This window comes from Pongo abelii, chromosome 21 (assembly GCF_028885655.2).
Source record: "Pongo abelii isolate AG06213 chromosome 21, NHGRI_mPonAbe1-v2.0_pri, whole genome shotgun sequence".
Classification (NCBI taxonomy): Eukaryota; Metazoa; Chordata; class Mammalia; order Primates; family Hominidae; genus Pongo; species Pongo abelii.
This window is the reverse complement of record NC_072006.2, coordinates 68,709,996-68,731,260: the sequence shown is the minus strand read 5'-3', so window position 1 is coordinate 68,731,260 and position 21,265 is coordinate 68,709,996. Positions and strand designations below refer to the sequence as shown.

The 21,265-nt window shown below is 43.7% G+C and overlaps 1 protein-coding gene across 6 annotated transcripts; it reads right to left on the bottom strand.

Annotated features, from left to right (window-relative positions):
- Window positions 1-581: 581 nt before the first annotated feature.
- PCMTD2 (protein-L-isoaspartate (D-aspartate) O-methyltransferase domain containing 2) lies at window positions 582-19,728 on the bottom strand. 6 transcript variants are annotated; one of them, XM_054541470.2, is made up of 7 exons: window positions 19,518-19,586; window positions 16,566-16,679; window positions 15,165-15,495; window positions 10,876-10,978; window positions 9,979-10,150; window positions 7,400-7,523; window positions 582-3,425 (listed from the first exon to the last, which is right to left on the bottom strand). In XM_054541470.2, exons 3-7 carry the CDS (start codon window positions 15,469-15,471, stop codon window positions 3,046-3,048), a joined length of 1,086 nt encoding a protein of 361 aa, XP_054397445.1. In that variant the 5' UTR covers window positions 15,472-15,495; window positions 16,566-16,679; window positions 19,518-19,586; the 3' UTR covers window positions 582-3,045.
- Between the last annotated feature and the right edge of the window lie 1,537 nt (window positions 19,729-21,265).

Genomic DNA, 21,265 nt, shown 5'->3' with positions numbered 1-21,265 from the left:
TAAACTCCCTTTCATATATGTACCTATCCTATTAGTCCTGTCCCTCTAGAGAACCCTGACAAATACAGCAGGAAGGAAAATTCAGAGATCAGTAAAGACAGCATGAAATTATCTTAAAATATATAACTGCCAAAATAAAAAATTGGAAGGCAGAATGTAAACAATATCCCAACAAGCACATACAATAAAAAAGAAAACATAAGCTCTTTGGGAGACTGGTCCCAGAATTTCAAGATCTAAATAACATTTGTGCTCTGAACAGATAACTGAGAATGACAAAAAAAATTTTCTGCCCCTTAAAAAGTTGAATGTGGGAAAATTATGCCAAAAAACGTTGACCGCAATCTTCAAGGCCGTATTCTCTTATGTACTTGGAGCCAGCCACTTCTCCATTTGTCCATTCCAATTTCACATTTATTAATGAAAAATAATGCCTTCTCTACATCTATTGTGAATGTCACAGAATCAAGCAGTAATACAAATATTTGCTGAAAGTAAACACATGATGTTAATAAAGAAAAAAGGTTCTTTTCTTAAGATTTTGAAAAGAACATATTCAAGAATTTGAATCTCACACAGGATGCAGAAGCAATGCTAAGGATAAAATATCCTGACTACCTTTATTGACATGATTTCTGTTTACCAGCTCATTAAAATCTATGTTTCAAATTCCCGGGATTTTCCCAAGTTCCAGACTGGTAAAAAGTATTTTTACATACACATTTGATTCTTACATTACAAACTTAATATCTATAAACTTGAAATTTGTTTTGCACAAGTCTATGGCTTTACTACTTTTCAAGACAAAAGTCACATATTAAAATACAAACTACTCAAAAGTAAATAGTTGTCAATGTGGTTTACAAGATAGATCTTACAGACAATACAGACTATATTATGATTGATCTGTTTGAAAACAGAAAGTAGTGTATTATACTGAATTCTGGTATCAGGTGCACAGGAAACCTTACTTACAATCCTTTATTTTCATAAGGTAAACGCCAAACTATTTCTCACATATATTACCACCATATTTTTTTAAACCAAATTCTGGTTTAAAAATCACACACTGACAACACAGAAATAGGAAATGCTAGTAAAAGTCTTGCATATGAAGGAAAAACATGTCTTATGCATTCTAATATAATTTTTTTACAATCTAGCATAAAGGCAAATGCGGTTTTTTAAAAAATGCAGTCCACATACAATTATAGAAAAAACATTAGTCAAGCCACCTAATATAACCAATTTCACAGATACCACCCATTTAATATTATGTCCAAAAATTTCCAAGTGTCTACATATCAGTTAGAATAATGGCCACAAGGATCTCCAAACTACAAAATATTAGCAAGTAAATGAAAACCATACATTTCTCTTTGAAAGAATGAAGCTTGACTATGAGTTAAAAGGCAACAACTATGAACTCACTTTCTTCAAAATGACTTAAACTGTCCAATCTAGAGCAATACATGTTTCCTAGCTATACATGCAAACTGGACTGTGTGGTAAAAATGACTCAGTTACTTAAAAAAGCAGAAAAGATCCAAAATAACCAGAGCTCAAGCTAAGCTGGCGAAACCACAGAGACCCTGAAGCCCAGCAACTCCCAAGAAGCTGAGGATTAAAAGATTAAAAATAAACTCTGGACACTGAATCATACATCAACACTCTGAATTTATGTTTATTGTTAGTAATTTATATTATTCTTTTCTTTGGGTAAAAAAAAAGTTTTAAAAAGAACCAATGTTTTGGAATAAGCAATGTAACTCTGATCATTCTGCTATGTGATTACCAAAAAGGCTGCTGTTCTTTTAGCCCTACCACTTGGTAAGATAGAAAGCTCTCCACACACAAGGCCCAGAGAAGGCTGATATCACCAGTCAGTGTGAGTTACACTGTTCTCATGCAATGGAGCTACTAAAATACATACATTTGCTCTTACAAAAAAATTACAAAACTAACAAATCTTTTTCTCCAGAATTATAAAAGATAGAATCTATGAATCAGTACTCTAATGTGATCACAGAAAAATAGCAAACTGAAGTCAAAAAGCACAGGCTGTCCATCATAGAGTCCCCAGTCTATTTCCTTTCTACCTAGAGTCCCCAGTGTATTTAATATTTTCTACCTGCTCTGAGGATGGAGGGTGTCAACACCTTAGAATACCATGATGGGCTTTAAAACTGGGTAAAGAATCATCCCTACGGTTAGGGCAAATGTTAACTTCACTTATTGCTTACACACAGGAAAAAATTTGCTTCCTTTTCCAGGATATTCTTCTAAGGATTACTTGACAGTGGTTCTTTTAAAGGTATCAAAAGATGTCATTTAAAAAAAAAAAAAAACCTCTTTGGAATTCTCCCGGAATTCCAGAAAGATTATCTAGCAATTGATTCCTCCACCCCATCAAAATTTTTCCTTCGAACAATTACAACTGACAACTCATGTAAGATTTAATTAACTTACTTAAAATAAGGGAGGGCTTCTCAATAATGTTTCCCCACTAGAAAACTAAGAAATTCAGTGATACTCAGTGCCAGTAATTAAGTGGCACATATCATAAAAATTCAAACTTGGACGCAGGTGCGTCACACCCAGAAAAGATTTTATACATTTATAAGCTTGTGCTTTCACACTTTATAAGCAACACAGGTTAGTTTCCACTTCAGTTTTCATTTTTAGTGAGTAATGTGCATGTTGTACGAGGGACGGTCATCAAACGGTCTCTCTTACACACACTTCAGTGTTTCCTCAGAGCTGAAAAACAAACAGCCTTCTCTTTTTCTCTATGAAGATTCTCTCCACTTTGGGAAAACAATCTTCTATGCAATAAAAGTCTTGTGGAACTATGTAAGAAATCATACAACTGAACAGAATTTTAGAGGTCAATCAGGAACTAGAAGAAGAAAACCATGGTGTGGATGAGCCCAGCAGTTCCCTTCCCCACGTCTGCCTCCAGGTGACCCTTCAACAGCACATAGGCAGCACGAACTTCAGACTCAGCAATCTGCTCTTCCTATTTCCCCCTTTCAAACAGGAGACTTATTTTTCTCTGTAATAGAGCAAGTAGTATTTCAGGGGATCTGGCAGAGGGAGGCTCAGGACCTTCTGGCGTAGGAAGTTCACTGGGGGGTCTGGCTTTGTTTCAGGCGGGGTCTTCTCTTCTTCTTCCCTCCGTTCCTCTTCCAAGTCTTCACAGCTGTTGTCATCTGAGGGGTTGGAAATCCGACTGGCAAAGACTTCTTTGTCCAAAAAGACAATCGTTTCCATTCGACGGCGGCGAACTCTCCTTCGTTTAAACCTGGGGGTGTTCTTTAGTCCGTTTCCGTTTTTGCTCACAGTTTCCTGATGAATAATCTTTTTAATGGTGCCCCGGATGGCAATGCGAGCCAAGTCCTGGAGGCTGCGAACTGCCACTGGTGCTGCAGCACAAAAGAGTGAGACACAGTCAAACTCATCTGAGTGACACTACCACAATGCCTACACATCTAAGACCCGTAACATCATTTGAATTAACTGGCAAATTTATGAATATGTTACAAGAATATGAGAGCATGCTAAGCAAATGTCAATTAGTGCTCTAATTTACAATCATATGGTACTTTTCAAAAGACATTTTCAAATCCATCAATTCTTAACTTTGAAAGGGAAAGGAAGCAATATTGCTTGGCTATATTAATCAGTGGTGGAATCAACACCTGGGTCACAGTTTGTCTTCCTGACAGCCTAGTTTCATTATTCTATTATTTGCTGTGTTCATGTGTATATTAATACCCACCTACTAGTAATAGAGTGAATATGTCTCCAACATTCTGTTTTTGGAGACAGAGTCTTACTCTGTCACCCAGGCTGGGGCGCAAGGGTGTGATCTCGACTTACTGCAACCTCCGTCTCCTGGGTTCAAGTGATCCTCCCGCCTCAACCTCCCCAGTAGCTGGGATTACAGGCATGCACCACCACGCCCACCTAATTTTTGTATTTTTAGTAGAGACGGGGTTTCAACCATGTTGGCCAGGATGGTCTCAAACTCCTGACATCAAGTGATCTGCCCACCTCAGCCTCCCAAAGTGCTGGGATTACAGGCATGAGCCACTGTGCCCGGCCTAATATTCTTTTATCTATTAATATTTTCATAGTTATTTACACATTGAATATTTGTTCCATTTTTATTAAAGTAGAGAAATGCAAATCCAAACATTTTTCAGAAAAAACAAAAACTCCAAAGCACACCAAGGAGAAAGAATATTTGACAATTAAAGCTCACAATTTCATGCAGGCAATATTTCTCAAAGGGAAAATTACATTAAACTGAAAATCAGCATCACTTTTCCCTCCAATACTCAACCTCTCCAAAGAATAACAGTCTGCGCTATAGGGAGAGCTCTTGTGTTGTGCACAATGTTTATTACCAAAGTCAGAAAGGCCAGCACAGAATCTCAGCAATCTCCACTGTTCTTCGGAAACCCTCAAACAGGCTTGTGTCCCAGGCCCTTGGTAGCGAGTAAGTAGCACCTTCTCCCTTCAACCTTTCCTGCTTTTCTGACTCCACGGACGAGAGGTCCCTTCTCCTTTCTCCAAGACAGGCTCCGGCACTTCGTCTTCAACCCTTTCTCTTCACTCAACACCACGATAGTGCCTCTTGCCCCATCTGTGACCCGACTCCCTCCTCAAGTGCAGCCATCCTTCCCTCCTTCATCATCCCACATCTAGACAGATTACTTCCAGAGCCACTGGGATCTGGCTGTTGCCCCAAGAGGCTGAAACAACTCCTTCCGAGGCCCTCGGGGTCCCGGCCTTCAGCTCTGGCCTCTCCAGATCTCCAGAGTCTGCTTAGGATAAGGAACGTGGCTCACTGCTCCCCTGGCCCAAGGCACAGCCACTCCCTCTGACCTCAGCAGCTCTTCTCTCTTGCAGGCTCTTCCTCTTCCATCCAGCCCAGTGCTGCTCCCTAAGGTTCCAATTTCCACCATTTCCCCATCTCAGTATGACTGCTAGGCCTTGGTTTTACATCCATTCTGTGCCTTTAAATAACACAGGCCAGCCAATAGCTCCCAAGTTTCTAACCCAGTCCGGACCAGAATCCTGAGCCTCCCATAGACCCAGGTCTACTATAGACAATGAACACCTCACATGCCCTTCCTGAGAAGGACTGTAATCATTGTACGTATCACTGAATCTTCTCCACTGTAGAAGCCAGTGTCTTAGTTTTTATCTTTCTCTCTCGCCTGGAAAATTTCAACAGCTTTCCACTTGTTCCTGCTTCCAATGTGTCCTGTGTCCATTCAATCTGAAAGCTAACCCGTCCACCCCACACCACACATATCTACACTCACAAGATCCCACACCATGCATTTCCGTACTCACACGACCCCACACCGCGCACGCCTGAACTCACGACCCCACACCGTGCACTCCCACAACCCCACACCACACACGCCCGCACCCTCACGACCCCACACCACACACGCCCGCACCCTCACGACCCCACACCACACACGCCCGCACCCTCACGACCCCACACGATGCACGCCACACACAACCCCACACCGCACACGCCGGCACCCATGACCCCACACCACGCGTGCCCGCACTCACAGGACCCCACACCGCGCATACCCACACACGCATTACCCCACACTGCAAATGTCCACACATGACCCCACACTGTGCACGTCCACACTCTCACGACCCCACACTACACTCACTTTGACCCCCATATCGTGCAGGTCTAAACTTACACACCCCACACCACGCATCTACACTCACATGATCCCATATCACGTATGTGTATACTCACAGAGTTTTCTACTCCACTGTCTTCACAAACATGACTTTACTAGTCTAGGAAACTGGCCCAGGAAAAGAAAAGTTGCAAATAACTCAACGGGTCACTTCAGAAACTCTAAAAGCATCACATTAATGTTGATCATCTAACACTCTCTTCAAAGCCATCTCCTCAAAACAAGCATCCAAACTGCCTACCACATTGTCCTGATTCTTAACCAGCCACATGAAGCCCTCACAGGGAACGGCTCATTCCAACCAGACCCTCAAAAAGTCTCATCAATACCCCAAAGATGCCCCTGCCTTCCCAAACTCTGCTAAGGCTCTGGAAGCTGGTGCCCTCCCCACCAAGGGCGGCAGTTACTTAAAAGGTTATTCTGGTGAGACTTTCAGAGCACGCACTTGACAGATTCACCCTCCACCCGACCACCAGGCTTATCCAGGATACACAGGCCCTGTATCTTTTATTTAAAGCATCTGATAGCTCTCCCCAGCCTACATGATAAACCCAATTCTAGCCTACATACCAGTAGTTTCTCCCACCAGTCCCAACTCTGACTACACGGGGAACACGCATTTTGATTTCTGCCCTGCCACTGCTGGCACTTTTCTCCCCTTTCTTCTCTCTTTAGGGAATTCCTTTTGCCCTTGAAGGCCAAGCACAGACATCATCCTCTGCCAAACCTTCCCTAATTAACCCTCATTAACCCTCATTAACCCTAATTAACCGTTTTGCATGTCCTATTGTTGCTCATTATCAAATTTCAAGAACCGCATCTATTTCTTAGAACCCATACTTAGTAGAGACCAAAGCAAAGTGTAATCATTTAATAGGTGATTCCTAATAAATCAAAAAACCTTTCTGGAAGAGATTTGCCAAAATGTATTGTCTCTGGGTGGTGGGATTATGCAAAACTTTTCCCTTCCTATTATTTTTTGCATTTTCCAAATTTTCTAAATGATCAGAGAGCATCCTGATAGTTTTATTTTAAATATAATCAATTGGAACTCTCACTTCTGTGTGAGCCGTTTAAATTTTAAAACATTAGGAGGTTTTGCTGTCGTGCTGGCCCTGGTATCCGTTCCTTGCTCAGTTTGCACCCTGAAACAGTGAAACACAAAGGCTCGGCTGTGTAAGTTTCCACGGAAAGTCTCCTATCATACCCCAGCAGATTAGCTGGACTGTGTTCTCTACCCTTGTCTACCATGAGGCAGCAGGCGCTTGGCGCCTTGGGGAGCAGAAGCCCCATGACTCTGTGGGAACCCTCTGGCTGATGGCTCTCTCTGTAAGCCCCTCCCAGTGGAGGTGGCAAATAGGCTAAGTCTCCCACATGGCAAAATGAGCTCCCTTTTATGTGCGTCCTCGGCTCTCAATGGCGTGACCGGCAACAGCTCTTTGCAGATTTAAAAGACGGCTAAAATAACCTGAAATAGGTTAAAAATAGATTATAATTTTTTTAATGCCTGAAATTGCTTATAGAATTTTACAGTTTCAGCATGGGAGGGGTGCTTTTTAATATCAAAAGGTTCTTTATAAATTTTGTTTCCTTTTAAAATCTAACCAGACGAAAAAGATCTAAAAGATAAAATAAGTAAAGATTGGTATACTTACGTAACTGGACAAGTCTTGATTTTCCTGACTCTGAATGGCAGGGCTGGATCAGAGGAGCAAAAGAAACAGCAAGAATCTTTTTGGTTTCCCAAGCTGAAGGACCTGTGCGTGTTATCTTAGTCAACTATCCCAGAGACAAAATAAGAATATTCAAAAGAATTGGCTACTAAATAGCTCATATGTAATCATTCCTATACATACTATAAAAATATATAGATATGCTTACAATAAAACGAAATATCTTGACATACGGACCCCTAATGTGACGTGCCATGAAGTACATCTATCTTTTGAATATTCCTGCAAAGATGCTTAACCTGAATATATTCAGGCCCTAGGCCTAACTTCTGTTTACAGAAATTATATATTATAGAGAAACTAGATATAGAATAGCAAGAGGAAACAACCACATAGCCAGTGTGGAGATTCTTATAAGACATGCTCTAGCACTCTCCAGAAAAGTCAATATTGAGGGTGAAAAGGGGGTCTGTTCTAAAGTAAAAAGTAACTCCAGACACGTTAACAACCAACTGAATCCTGACCTGTTGTTATTGGGAGGGTGGCTAAGTCCTGATAGGCACTGTAGTAACAGATACTGTTACAGAATCCCTGTTACTTTTTTAAATGCAAACTTGTCATCTTGGATGCCTGGGCAATTATCCTCATGCTTTGGAGACAAATACTGAAGTGTTTAAATGAGCCCTGCCCTGATATCACCCCCATGAAAGCACAGGAATCTGGTGGCTTAACGCAGTCCAGTGCAGGTCATCAAAACATTTCTTTTGAATTAAAGTATTAGGAGCACCAGAGACCACAATCAGACATGACCCTTTGTGCGCTCTGTGTGGCTGGGTCAGTCTCCAAGTGGCCTACACAGGTCACAAAACTATTTTTGGTCAGTTCTTTCATGCTATGATTATATGCTGGCCTTTTCTAAAAATATCTAAGTCAGTAAATCCTCTAAAAACTAAGATTCTATGTCATGAATCTTATAACTAAAAGGATTAAGTAGCCATGTACTAAGCAAATATCAACAAACATTCTTGTATACCAGCAAAACATATGTTTATTTAAACATTTTTAAAAGAATTTCTAGTTATAATGAAAACCAAGTATTTCAATATAATCAATAAATGATGTATAAAACCTTAAATAAAACTATATAAACCCCTATTTCATATTCTAGATAAGCAGATGAAACATTGTAAAGATGGCCACAATCCTCAAATTATCGAGATGATACAATTCCAATAAAAAATCCAATGCATTTTGTATAGCAACAAAGATCTGTAATATCACTTGTATAAGCAAAGACATTTAACACAATATTCTGCCAGGTGTGATGGCTCATGCCAACAACGCTGGAGGCTGAGGTAAGGCAATTGCTTGAGGCCAGGAGTTTGTGATCAGCCTGGGCAACACAGTGAGAGCCCGTCACTAAAAAAATAAAATTAGGCCGGGCGTGGTGGCTCACACCTGTAATCCCAGCACTTTGGGAAGCCGAGGTGGGCGGATCATGAGGTCAGGAGCTCTGAGACCAGCCTGACCAACATGGTGAAACCCTGTCTCTACTACAAATACAAAAATTAGCTGGGTGTGGTGGCACGCACCTGTAATCCCAGCTACTCAGAAGGCTGAGGCAGGATAATCGCTTGAACCCAGGAAGCGGAGGTTGCACTAAGCTGAGATCGCGCCACTGCACTCCAGCCTGGGCGACAGAGCGAGACTCCGTCTCTAAATAAATAAATAAATAAATATTTTAAAAAATTAATTTATCTGGGCATGGCAGCACGTGCCTACAGTGCCAGCTACTTGGGATGCTGAGGTGGAAGGGTCACTTGAGCCCAGGAGTTTGAAGTTACAGTGAGCTATTATCATGCCACTGTACTCCAGCCTGGATGACAGAGCAAGATCTCATCTCCAAATTTTTATTAAAACAATTAAAACCTCCTAATTTTTATTATTTGTGTTTCCTAGTTCTTTGTGACTAGGAGACATTCTTCTTGGTGACCAATTCATGTCTGATTAATCTGTTCACTTACTATAAACTATTTTTCCCAGTGAAATACAGTAACACAGACAAATATGCATGACCAAACAGCAAACTTGGACAAGACTCTCACTAAGCAAAGGATTCCTGTAAAATGCATAACATCAAGGCATTTAACAATTAGACTAATGATGAGAATAGAATTACTCTAATAATTTTATAGATAATTCTAACAACAGAACAATTATAATAGATTAACAATTAGAATTAAAACTCAGAACAGCTGGGGGGAAGCAGAAGCGGAAGGAAGAGGGAGGTGAGGGGGAAGGGATAGAAGAAGGAAAAAGAGGGAGAGAGAAGGAAGGTGGAGAAAAGGGTTTCACGTGCAGGCTCTGAAGTACCCACCTGAGTCAGGTTCTGGCCCCACCTAGGGCATGTGCATGACCCGACATCTCCCTCACCTGTCCCTGCCTCTGTTTCCTCATTTGTGAAATGCAGGAAATTGTTAAAAGAGTAAGTATCCATACACTGCCTAGAACAGACCTTGGCACACAGTGTGCAAAAATGTCAGTTATGAAGGGAATCTGACCTTCTCTTCCAGTGGCATGACAAGGATCCCTCCCACTTTGAGAAGATTCTTCATGTACTCTTCATGTTCTTTCTGCACACCAGCCCCACAGTATACACGATCATACTGAGAACAATCCGGAGAAATCTCCAGGCAATTCCCAGTAACAAAGGAAGGTTCACAGAAGTCAAACCTGGAAGTAAAAAATGCTTCCTGCAACTAAAAGTATCACATTGCAACAAGTCTATACAGTAAATCTATGCTAACCACAGGTTAAAATCCAACAGCAATGTAATACAGTTTACAGTGCGAGGAGCTGGAAGAAAAGAATTACAAATGTCCAAGAATTACTTCCAAAAAGAATTACACTATATAACTAGAACTCTAAAAATGCCAAACAAAATAGTATGAAAGTGAATATCAAAAGTTTTATCCAAATTTCACATAATCTCCAGTCGCTGTTGTCTCTGTCATCTTCTTATCATCTTATGTAAGATCTATTAATACTACACAATGAGTGAAATGTGGGGGTGGTGAAACTGCACTTGGTGTTTCTAAAAATTTTAATCCCTAAGATAAGAACTTTAATGCCTTATTTTAAAATGGCAAAAGCTAGTTATATATACTGTTTAGAGACAAATGCAACAATTTTATTTTAGGAAAAATTAGGTGGTAAACAGTTGTCTTAAATAGGAAACATGAAAATTGAGCAAATGAACAACTTATGTACGTGTAACAGTTTGAAATACCCTAAAACCCTCAAAACACAGAATCTTTTTTAAAAATTAGAACAGGCACTAGAATCATCCTACCACAGTTTAATTACATTTGCTACCACGTGATTTCTTTCTATCTGATCAAAACTTTGTAAAATTATAATTCACATTATCTGAGCCAATGGATAGTATTTCATCTTACTTGTCAAAACTATCACTTGTTCTGATGAAGAAGTCCAGTTTCTGCTTTGCATACTCTATCACATCTGAGTGAAGTTCCACCCCATGGTTCACACCAAAAGGACCTAAAAGGTTTAAGAATAAGAAAACATGTAAAACCAGAGCGAGAACTCTTGCTCATTTGTTCACTTCTACCAACTGTAACACATCTGATTTAACATGTGTAACTACAGACATTCACAAAGTTTTGAAGTCTCATCACAGTATCACGGCTCACCACATCATAAATACTTGAGGCCTGGGCTTCTCTGCTCTCAAACTTTTAAAGAATCATTTGAAAATGGAAACAAACCAAGTGCTCAAGTCTTACTAATGAACTAAAGAAGAAACACGTATTTGCAAGGGGAGCTGACACAGGCCTCACCTGTGTGTCCAGAGGTAACATTTAAGATGACTCTGTTTTCCCTGAAGAGTTCCCCAAAACACTCAGATGTGTGCATTATAATATTCACAAAACAGGATTCAATCATCATCATTAAGATAAAACTATGCTTCCAAGTCACAATGAAACATTTTTTATATCAAAGGGTATTTATCAGTAATTTGAAATAAAACTGAGAAATGTTACAAGTCCACTTAATGATGAAAGAGCTCCCCCGACATAAAACTGCCCCTACGTTAACTGAGAACAAAGTATTGACACTCAACTTAAATGAGTCTCTCTGTTGTGGGAATCCACTTACACGAAGGTAAAAATCGGGCAAAATTCATCTGTGCCAACAAAGGCAAAACACTCACCACCTTTCTGGAAGATGCAATACTGGTGAACCTTCTAGAAGGAGGAGCGGGCATGGGAGCCTTTTGGGGTGCTGATTCAACTCTGCATCTTGCTGTGGGTGGAGTTTATATGGCGGTGGATGCATATGTAAAAGTCCACCAGGATTCACACTTCCCACTTGTTCATTTACTATGGGTAAGTTACACGTCAACTTTTTAAATCTACATGTAAAAATCACAGGGCACGTAGGACTTTACTTGGTAGACAGATATACTACAGTGATCATGTAGCACTGGACCCTACAATCTAACAGAAATGCTGAGAAATGGGCAACCTTCTGTGCATCCCACACCTTTGCACCATGTGGGCCCTCCTAGTACAACAGCCACCAGCCCAGGCCAAGGCTTCCCCGGCCCCCATTTGGACAACCGTACCTGCTGCTCTTTTCTCTCAACATATTTCATACACAGAGCTGCTGCTAAAACATTACCTCGTCAAAATACACCCTACCTGAGAGTTTCACTTTTCACTATTTACAACATCAAATCCTGAATTACTCTGAAGGTTAAGACCTTCTGACAACTCCCTGACTTCAATTCCCGACTCTGCCACTGTGCCAGAGACCAAAAATAGCTGCTTGATTTTTCCCACTCATCTTATTTTCACTGACCCCTCACCTTCACTATCAAACACTTAATAAGCAGTTAATTCTAATAACAGATATGAGATATGGTTCCTATTCCCAAGAAGCTTAACACCAAACAGTAGGAACACAAATACCTCGACCCACCTGCTTCATAAAAAGATGACTAGCAGGGAAGGAGGACACAGGGTGGCCAGGGGATGTCAGGAACACGGCACCTGGGACTCAGCACTGGAACATGGCATGAAGCCAGAGCAGCAAGGCCCCCCTGGCAGAGCCGCTCCTAGGTCTGCCCAGCTTCCTAATCACACAGCACTTTTCAGGTAGGTGACTTATGAGTCACCATCTCTTAGTAGCTACTGTATTCTCCCCTGGTTGATGACAAACAAAGGTAAGGACAGCCCTGAGCAAAGGGGAGAGGAGCCCACAGAGCAAGCAGAGGGACAGGACGGACCCAGGATGCAGCTCAGACCACGTGAAAGGCCGTGGGGGGGTCACAGTAAAGAGCTCTGTCAGATGAGAGACCCACATTCACAGGCACTGGGAAGCCAACGAGGTTTCACTCTGCAGTGCTCTGCACAAAGTGCTGTTAAGCTTGAATAAGCTGCAGCATCTGAAGACACAGCCAAGACACTCATCCATGACAGCAAACCCTGAAGTCACTTCCTTCAACTGCATCAAAGCAGCATGTTACATCCGTTACAGCAGAAAACAGGCCTTTCCTTCCTTCAGACCTCTCTCCTCCCAAAATCCAATGAAATTCTCAGTAAACAGGGGATTCAGGAAAGAGAAGCAACCGTATCAAGTTGGAAGCCTTTCCTTATAACTTCTAGGGGATGTCAAGTACAGCAAGGCCATTTCAGGCTTACTTTTTTTTTTCTTTTTGAGATGGAGTCTGGCTCTGTTAGCCAGACTGGAGTGCAGTGGCACCATCTCTGCTCACTGTAACCTTCGCCTCCCAGGTTCAAGTGATTCTCCAGCCTCAGCCTCCTGAGTAGCTGGGATTATAGGTGCGCACCACCACACCCGGCTAATTTTTTATACTTTTGTTAGAGTCAGGGTTTCACCACATTGGCCAGGTTGGTCTTGAACTCCAGACCTCAAGCCATCTACCTGCCTCGGCCTCCCAAAGTGCTGAGAGTACAGGCGTGAGCCACCGCGCCCGGCCATTTCAGGCTTACTTTAAGTCATCTTTTCCTAAGCATTTTGGCTCTTTTCTATAGTATTTCTAATCTAGTCAGCTTGATCACCTATTTCTCCCCAAGGCTCTACCTTAGCTATAGCTCCTATTTTTCAGCTACACTGGAGGAAATCACAATTCCCCAATTCAAAAATGATAAATAATCTGGGCACTGTGTTCTCTCCTCAAAGCACGGGGGTCACCACAGTCTCAATCGAAGTTAAGGTCAAAAAGCATTACAAAAATCTACACATTTTTATACCTGAAGGTAGCAATCTATAGCCTAAAGCCAAAATAATCGGTCTCAAAACTTCACCAAATTCCAATTTATACAGACTTAGAAAAAAAAAAAATTATCATTCCATATCCACAAAAATCAATTACAGACGGGGTCTCACTCTGTCACCTAGGCTGGAGTGCAGTGGCGCAATCATAGCTCACTGCAGTCTTGAAGCGATCAAGCGATCCTCTGACCTCAGCCTCCCAAAAGGCTGGGATTACAGGCATGAACCACCAAGCCAAGCCACATTCCTGATGTTTCTTTCACAACCATATACAGTCCATCCATAAATCTTGTCAGTTCTAACAGGATTTAGAAAAAATACAGACTCCAGCTTCTCTGCACTGGTTTCATCCAGTGTCTTCTCAGCCAGCTTGCCTCAGCAGCCTGGCCCCTGCTTCCTGTTTAGAGCAAGGTTTTACAGTACAGATCGGCTCCTATCACCCCTCCGGCAAAACCTCTCCACCTTACTGAGTTAAAAACAGATGCCTTCCCTGCCCCCCGCAGCATTTTGCACCAAGTGATGTTTTTCCTTAGTTATCTGCTATTATTAAAAATAGCCATATTCCCACATGCAGTCTCACAACTCATTTGTTTGGGAAAATAGGCTAAACAGCTTCAAATAAGATAACCTGTGAAATCCCTTCCATCCCTGAAACTAATTTTAAAATCTACAGGTATTACTCTTAGTATTAAAACAAAAAAGTAGGCCAGGCATGGTGGCTCATGCCTGTAATCCCAGCACTTTGGGAGGCTGAGGCAGGTGGAGAGCTGGCACCCAGGAATTTGAGACCAGCCTGGGAAACATGGCGAGACCCCGTCTCTAAAAATAATTTAAAAATTAGCCAAGTGTGGTGGTGCGTGCCTGTGGCCCTAGGTACTCAGGAGGATTGCTAGAGCCCAGGAGGTCAAGGCTGCAGTGGGCCTTGTTCGTGTCACGGCACTCCAGCCTAGGCGATGAAGCACGACTCTGTGCTCCAACAAACCAAAAAAAAACCAACAAAACAAAAACTGCTTAGAAGTACTCCGAAAGGACTTTAAAGTTAATTACCATCGATTTAGAGAAGGAATGACAAGGAAGACTCAGTGATAAAATTAAATCAAGAAATCATAGTGGGGTCAAGATTTACACAACTGTCTTTGTCCTCCGCTGTCCAGAGGGCAGGTGCACAGTACAGGCTGTGGCAGTACAGGAAGAGGGGACAGAGAACAGGAGAGGTCCCTCTGGAGAATCTGGGGCCCATGAGATGAATGCAGGCCTTCCTCCCTCATCCCTCTATCCACCACCCAGTGATGTGGCAATGTCAGATAACTGCTGGGAAGGCTGTAGCCTCGACCCAGGCAGGCCATTAGCAGACTACATTTTCTGTCAAAGGAGATGCCTCCTTCCCCGAGACAGATGAGTTTTCAGACTCTCCTTCCACACTTACCTAGAATGAGGCCCACCATGGAGCTGAGATATCCAGTGCCACTGCCCAGGTTCAGAAATGAGAGTCCAGGCTGCAGATCTAGGGCTTCCATCACCTCCGAGTAGATGCACGGGGCTGAGAGGTGAATGTTTCCATGCTTCCAAGCCAAGTCTTTATAAGCATTTTCTTTAAATTCTTCAAGATAATAGTCTGCACGATCGATAGCTCTGAAAGCCTGCTCTACCAGTTCAGTCCGGATATACTGTGCTTCTTTCAAATTATCTATCAGCTCATCATTGTCTTCACCAGCACTCACAGCACCGCCCATGTTCAAGATTACACTTAGGCAATACTATAATTAAAAATTTTTAAAAAGAGCGATTTATGTTAAAGGTAAGAGCAGAACAATAAAAGTTCTAAACAGATACTAATTTGAAATTCTGAATACTGAAAACAATAGATAGATTATCTTCTGTCAACACCCACCTCATCCCCTGCCCCACCCAGAGATGCCAGATTTAGAAGGAAAAAAAATCCCAGTTCAATTGGAAATTACAGTAAACAACAATACTAAAAATTATTCGATGTTTATTTGAAATTCAAATTTAGGCCAGGTGCGGTGGCTCATGACTGTAATCCCAGCACTTTGGGAGGCCGAGGCGGGTGGATCACCTGAGGTCAGGAGTTCGAGAACAGCCTGGCCAACATGGTGAAACCCCGTCTCTACTGAAAATACAAAAATTAGCCAGGCATGCTGGTGGATGCCTGTAATCCCAGCTACTGGCGAGGCTGAGGGAGGAGAATCGCTTGAACCCAGGAGGCAGAGGTTGCAGTGAGCAGAGCTCGTGCCACTGCACTCCAGCTTGCGGAACAGAGCAAGACTGTCTCAAAAAAAAAAAAAAAAAAAAGAAAAGAAAAGAAAAAAGAAAAAATAATTTAGGTGGTGTCCTATATTACATCTGAGAATTCCATATCCACAACATACACAAAAGTACCCACCCAAGTCAAGCAATCCATTTGACCTGTTGATTTGGATATTTTGATGTTCAACTTTTAGACAAAAACAGCAAGAAAACATTCTTCCCAAATTGAACGTACTGTGACAAATACCTTCTTCTAACAAATGCAAAATCAGCTTCCTGGCTAAAGTTTAAGTGTAGGAGGGGCTGCTACCAGAACTTCCTACAGCCCCTTCTCAATTGCATGATACACAGCTTTCCCAGCTCTTTAAAAATAACAACTACTTGTCTTACCTTCTCTCAACCTGCCTTCAAGAAGATAAAGCGCAGCATGTGTCACCTCTGAGCCTAACTATTAAAATACAGGGTAGCTTCATCTAATTTACAAGAAAATACTTTTTCATGTGGAGAAGTCTTACTCTTCTTACAACTACAAAAATGCCCTTTCCAATTTTATACTCACCCCATGTAACTTTTTCAAAGTAACTGCTTTAACTTCACAAAATGGTAATGCTTTGCAAAACACCAGATACAAATTGTCGGGGAAAAAGACCACCAGACCTCATGAAGACGTTTTCTGAAATGAACACAACCTTTTTAACAACCTGTTATAATTATGATGTTTATACTTGCTTTCCTCCTCACATTCCTCTGCATTTCTAACAGTAGAATGAGGATCGTAAAGAAATACTGTGGGGTGGCGAGGGGCCTGGGGCGGATTTCATACACACCCACGTACACAACTGGAGACAGCGGTGGGAGGTTTTCCCAGGAATGAAAATAACCACATAGTTTCTTACAAGTGAACAAAAAGTGTGAAGGGTATAGCTTAACACAAATTCTCTTCTATTTTTATGGTGGAACACTCAATCTTCACACTCAAGATTTTAGAGCTGAATATTAGGTTTTGCAAATCAATAGGATGGTCCAGTCATTAAATTTTCACACCCCTTTTTGAATTTTTTGAATTGTTTCGGAGCCCTTGTTAGATTACGGTCCATAGCCAGCTGACTTAGACTTAGATGGAATTAAGTCCTAATGAGGTCAACTTTAATCCTGGATAAGCCACTTAGTTCTGAGGCTGCACCCTAGCCTAGCACAGCCATCTTAAAATTTGGGTCAGTGGTTAAAAGCGGAATCATGTGTTTGGATGCTTAAGGGTCTATTTAGGAAAAGAGCTGGAAATCGCATGCCCTCCTCAGTCAAAGCCACCTCTTCACCCAGAAGCCTGTATATAATGTTCCAACATTCGGTCTCAATGCCACATTTTTAGAGGGTAACCTCAAACTGTATGTTGGATAGGTTTCATTTTCCACTAACTATCACTTATTTTGAACTCTGCCTTAATTTGAAAGTTCAGACAGCTTTTTAGTAAAAACAAGCACCTTTTTCCAGGTACCACCTGCCAGTCATGGCCTCATTTACACTTCACAACATTAAGAAGCAAATTGGAGCTGGCTGGTTAATTTGTTCACGATCACATAGCCAGTTTGTGAGGAGGGGGCTGCATTCAAACCCAGGACTGTATGGCAAAAGGCCTGTGTTTTTAATACCACACCAGTGCAGCCTTTAAAAATACTCAAGACAACAACGTTCTTTACCACACAACACACTGGTAATCTTTTGACGATGGGGTAACCCTATCTATACCTATTGCCATTGGTAGGATCCATGTGAATAGCTGTGGGGTCTGATATTTATTACCATCTTTGTCTGGTAAATAACACTCCCTCGCACTGGAAACCATCGATGTGATCAGTCATGATGTCACCAAAAACACCGACGACAAACTAAGCTCTTCGCCAAACCGAATCCTATCATTTTCACCTAGATTCTACAATCTAGTCAAATCCAATTTTTCAAAGTAAAAGTGTAGAATCATTTTTAGAACCCTGCACTCGATGATACTGTGCACATTGTCTGCTGTAATTAATCCTTAATATAATTCACTACTCTGTGGTAACTAGCAACAGTCCATGACAACCGGCTGCTCCTTACAATGCCAACTGCCAGGGCACATGAAGAACACTTGCTGAGTGGCGACAGGCATGGCAAGGTCTCAGAACTGACACCTGAGGAGGTTGTGATTGTGGCTGTGTCAACACAAGCATGAAGCTATGGTAATGGGGTTTTGGGAGGCTACATATGGAAGATCACATTCCAACCTGGATGTCACTTCTTAAGGGTAATATGGACAAAGTAATTCACTGTGGAAGATGAGTGGGGAAAAGGACCCAAAGCCACATCTCCTTTGGGCAGAATGATCAAACAAACACACAGATTTCTCACCTTGAAAACCAGAACTCTTACAAGGAATGCAAAGCGACTTTTTTCAAATACAGATGGTCTCCGACTTCGGATGGTTCGACTTCAGGTTTAACGATGTGTTTACTGGGATGCGACCCCACCGTAAGTCGAGGAGCACCTGTACTAGAAAGGCTGTCATATGTACACTATTAATGGGCCTAACAAAAGCCAGACCAGTGGTACATGTTGGAGACAATGCCTACTAAATACACAGAGAAGCTTTCTAACAAATGAAGTTGCAGTGAATGAAAGGAGCTCTTGATAAGCCCAGCCAAGTTCCACTGGAGGTACAAGCTGGGGTGCCGCAGGGAGAAAGGCCCTGGATCGGTCACCTCTGAGGTCTCTCATCACCTGAGTGTAGGGCTCTAGTTCCCCCAAGCACGGCCACAACAATTTCTGAGTTGCTTACAGGCACCTCAACTTCACTCATTCTTAAATGACAGTCTATCAAACGCCCAGATCGGAGCTGTTTAGCCATTCCCTTGAGAAGAAAAATGAAAACTGTTCTAGTCACACGAGTAAAGAAGGGGTGGATAAAGAGGGTGTGGATATTTAGGTGACTTATTTGAGATGCAACGCTGGAGCAAACATTCATTTAGGAGACACATCCCTCTCACAAAAACAAAACAAAGGCACGAAGCTCAGGCAAGTTCTCCTTCCTCCAACTAACAAAGATCTCTTTCCATGCGTGAACTGAAGTCCCAGTGCTCTGCTCCAATTCTTACTATCTCCAAGGCACGGGGCGGGGGCGGGGGGGGTGGCGCAACTATTTTTTTAAAAATCCTGTCATCTTCTGAAAGGGTCCAAGGCGGACTTTGTTTTAAACCTTAGCTCTTGGCTTGCCTTGGAATTGCAAACGTTTCCCACTTGGGAAATCAAGGACAAGCTGCAGGTCTGGACTAACTAGACCCAAGAGTGTGAGTGAGCAACGGGAGAGACCGACGGGAAACCGCGAGCGCTCGGAGGGAGAAACGCGGGGCGCCCTGGAGGCCGCTGGGGGGAGGTGAGGGTGCCCGAGGTGGGGAGGAGCGACGCCCCCAGAGGAGCGCTCCGGGCGCAGGGGTGCCGGGGGTGGGGAAGGAGGAGGGAAGGGGCCGAGGGGACACACCACCCGCTCGCCGCAGGCCGGGCCGAGGGGCGGCGGCGGCGGCTCTACCTCCAGACTCGGCCGGCCGACGGGTTCGGACCGCCTGGGCTGCCACCTGCAGCTCCTCGGGCGCGTCCCTCGTGTGTCCGCGGCCGAGCAGCGCCGCTCCAACCTCGGCCGCCGTAAACATCCGCCGTCGCCGCCGCCGCCTCTGCGCCTGCGCACAACGGCCTGACTGCGCATGCGCCGCGGGCCTGGCACTTAAAGGGGTGATGGCGGCGCAGGGCGGGCCCGACTTCCCTGGGCTGCTTGCGTCCGCCCGCCCCGCTGAGAGCTCGCTGAGCCCTAGGCCCGGTCCGAGTCTCGTGGGCGCGCCGTCCGCGCAGTGCTCAGCCAGGACGGACCCCGCACAGGCTGCTTCAGAAGCCCTCCCCGAAGGTCACCTGAGACGCCTTTGCTGACCCACGGCTGGGGGCGTTCCGCATCTCCAGGGTGCCCTGCGGCGGCTGACTCGGGGCCGGCGCTGCCCTCGGGCGGCCTCCCAGTACCAAGCACAGCCGCCCTGGGACCCCCGTCCTGCCACCTGGACGGCCACCCGGCCCTGGGGCCCTCCTACCCAGCCGGCCCCCAAGATCACTAAGGAAAACTCCAGCAGGAAACTGCTTAGGGCAAGCCTGCTTCCCATTCCATTCAAAGTCACTCCTCTGCTCACTGAGATAGATACATATCTGATTTGCCTCCTTTGGAAAGGCAAATCAGAAACTCAAAAGAATTTAACCGTTGGTGTCTCACCTATCTGTGACCTGGACGCTCCCTCCCCGCTTGGAGTCTTCCTGCCTTTGCTTCCAGTTGTCCCGTCTTTCCAGACCGAACCAATGTACTTTTTACATGTATTAATGGATGTATCATGTCTCCCTAAATGTATAAAACCAAGCTGTGCCCCGACCACCTTGGGCACATGTCGTCAGGACTTCCTGAGGCTGTGTCACGGGCGCGTCCTCAACCTTGGCAAAATAAACTTTGTAAATTAACTGAGACCTGTCTCCAATTTTCTGGGTTCACACAGCCCATTGCCCAAACTTCGCGTGGGGCTTTGCAGATGGGCTTTAGCTGCAGAACCCTTTCTTCAAGCACAGCCATGCAAGCCGCCCCGTATGTGCAGCAAGTGCCAGCGTCGCTGCTTCGGACGAGTGGGCCTGGGTCTCCGGTCCCCGCCTCCCTCCTAACCCCGCATTCCTCCCCAGACCCTGGAGCTCCACTTAGGAGCAGAGTTTGAAAACCAAAGTCCGTTGCCTTCACCACGTTATGTGGTCCCAGGGAGACCTCACTTCTCTTGTTGATCCATGGTCCTGGATCCATGGACCTGAGGCGGCCCACCACCTCATGACCTTCGTGGGGCTCTAAGTGTCCTTCCACCTGAGAGCTTGTGGTTATTTGTGACTGTTTCAAATTACAGAAGCCCTGGAGTCATCCTTGACTCTCTTCCTACTGCCAGGGGACACGTCCTCCATACATCCCTCCTTGCCCTGTCCCAGCTCCCCTCACCTCTCCCCCACCCCTCCCACCATTCCCCTGGGCTCTGGCGAGTGGTCCTCCTAAAACAGTGTGATCACATCACTGCTGTCTTCAGACACTCCCTTTGTTCCTGGACCCAGCTGAGGGTCGGGCTACTACTTCTCCTGGCCCAATAACAAGATGCAAATGAGCTGGAGAGTAAGAGAGGTTTTATTTCTGTAACCGGTTACAAGGAGAAGGCCTGGAAATTATCA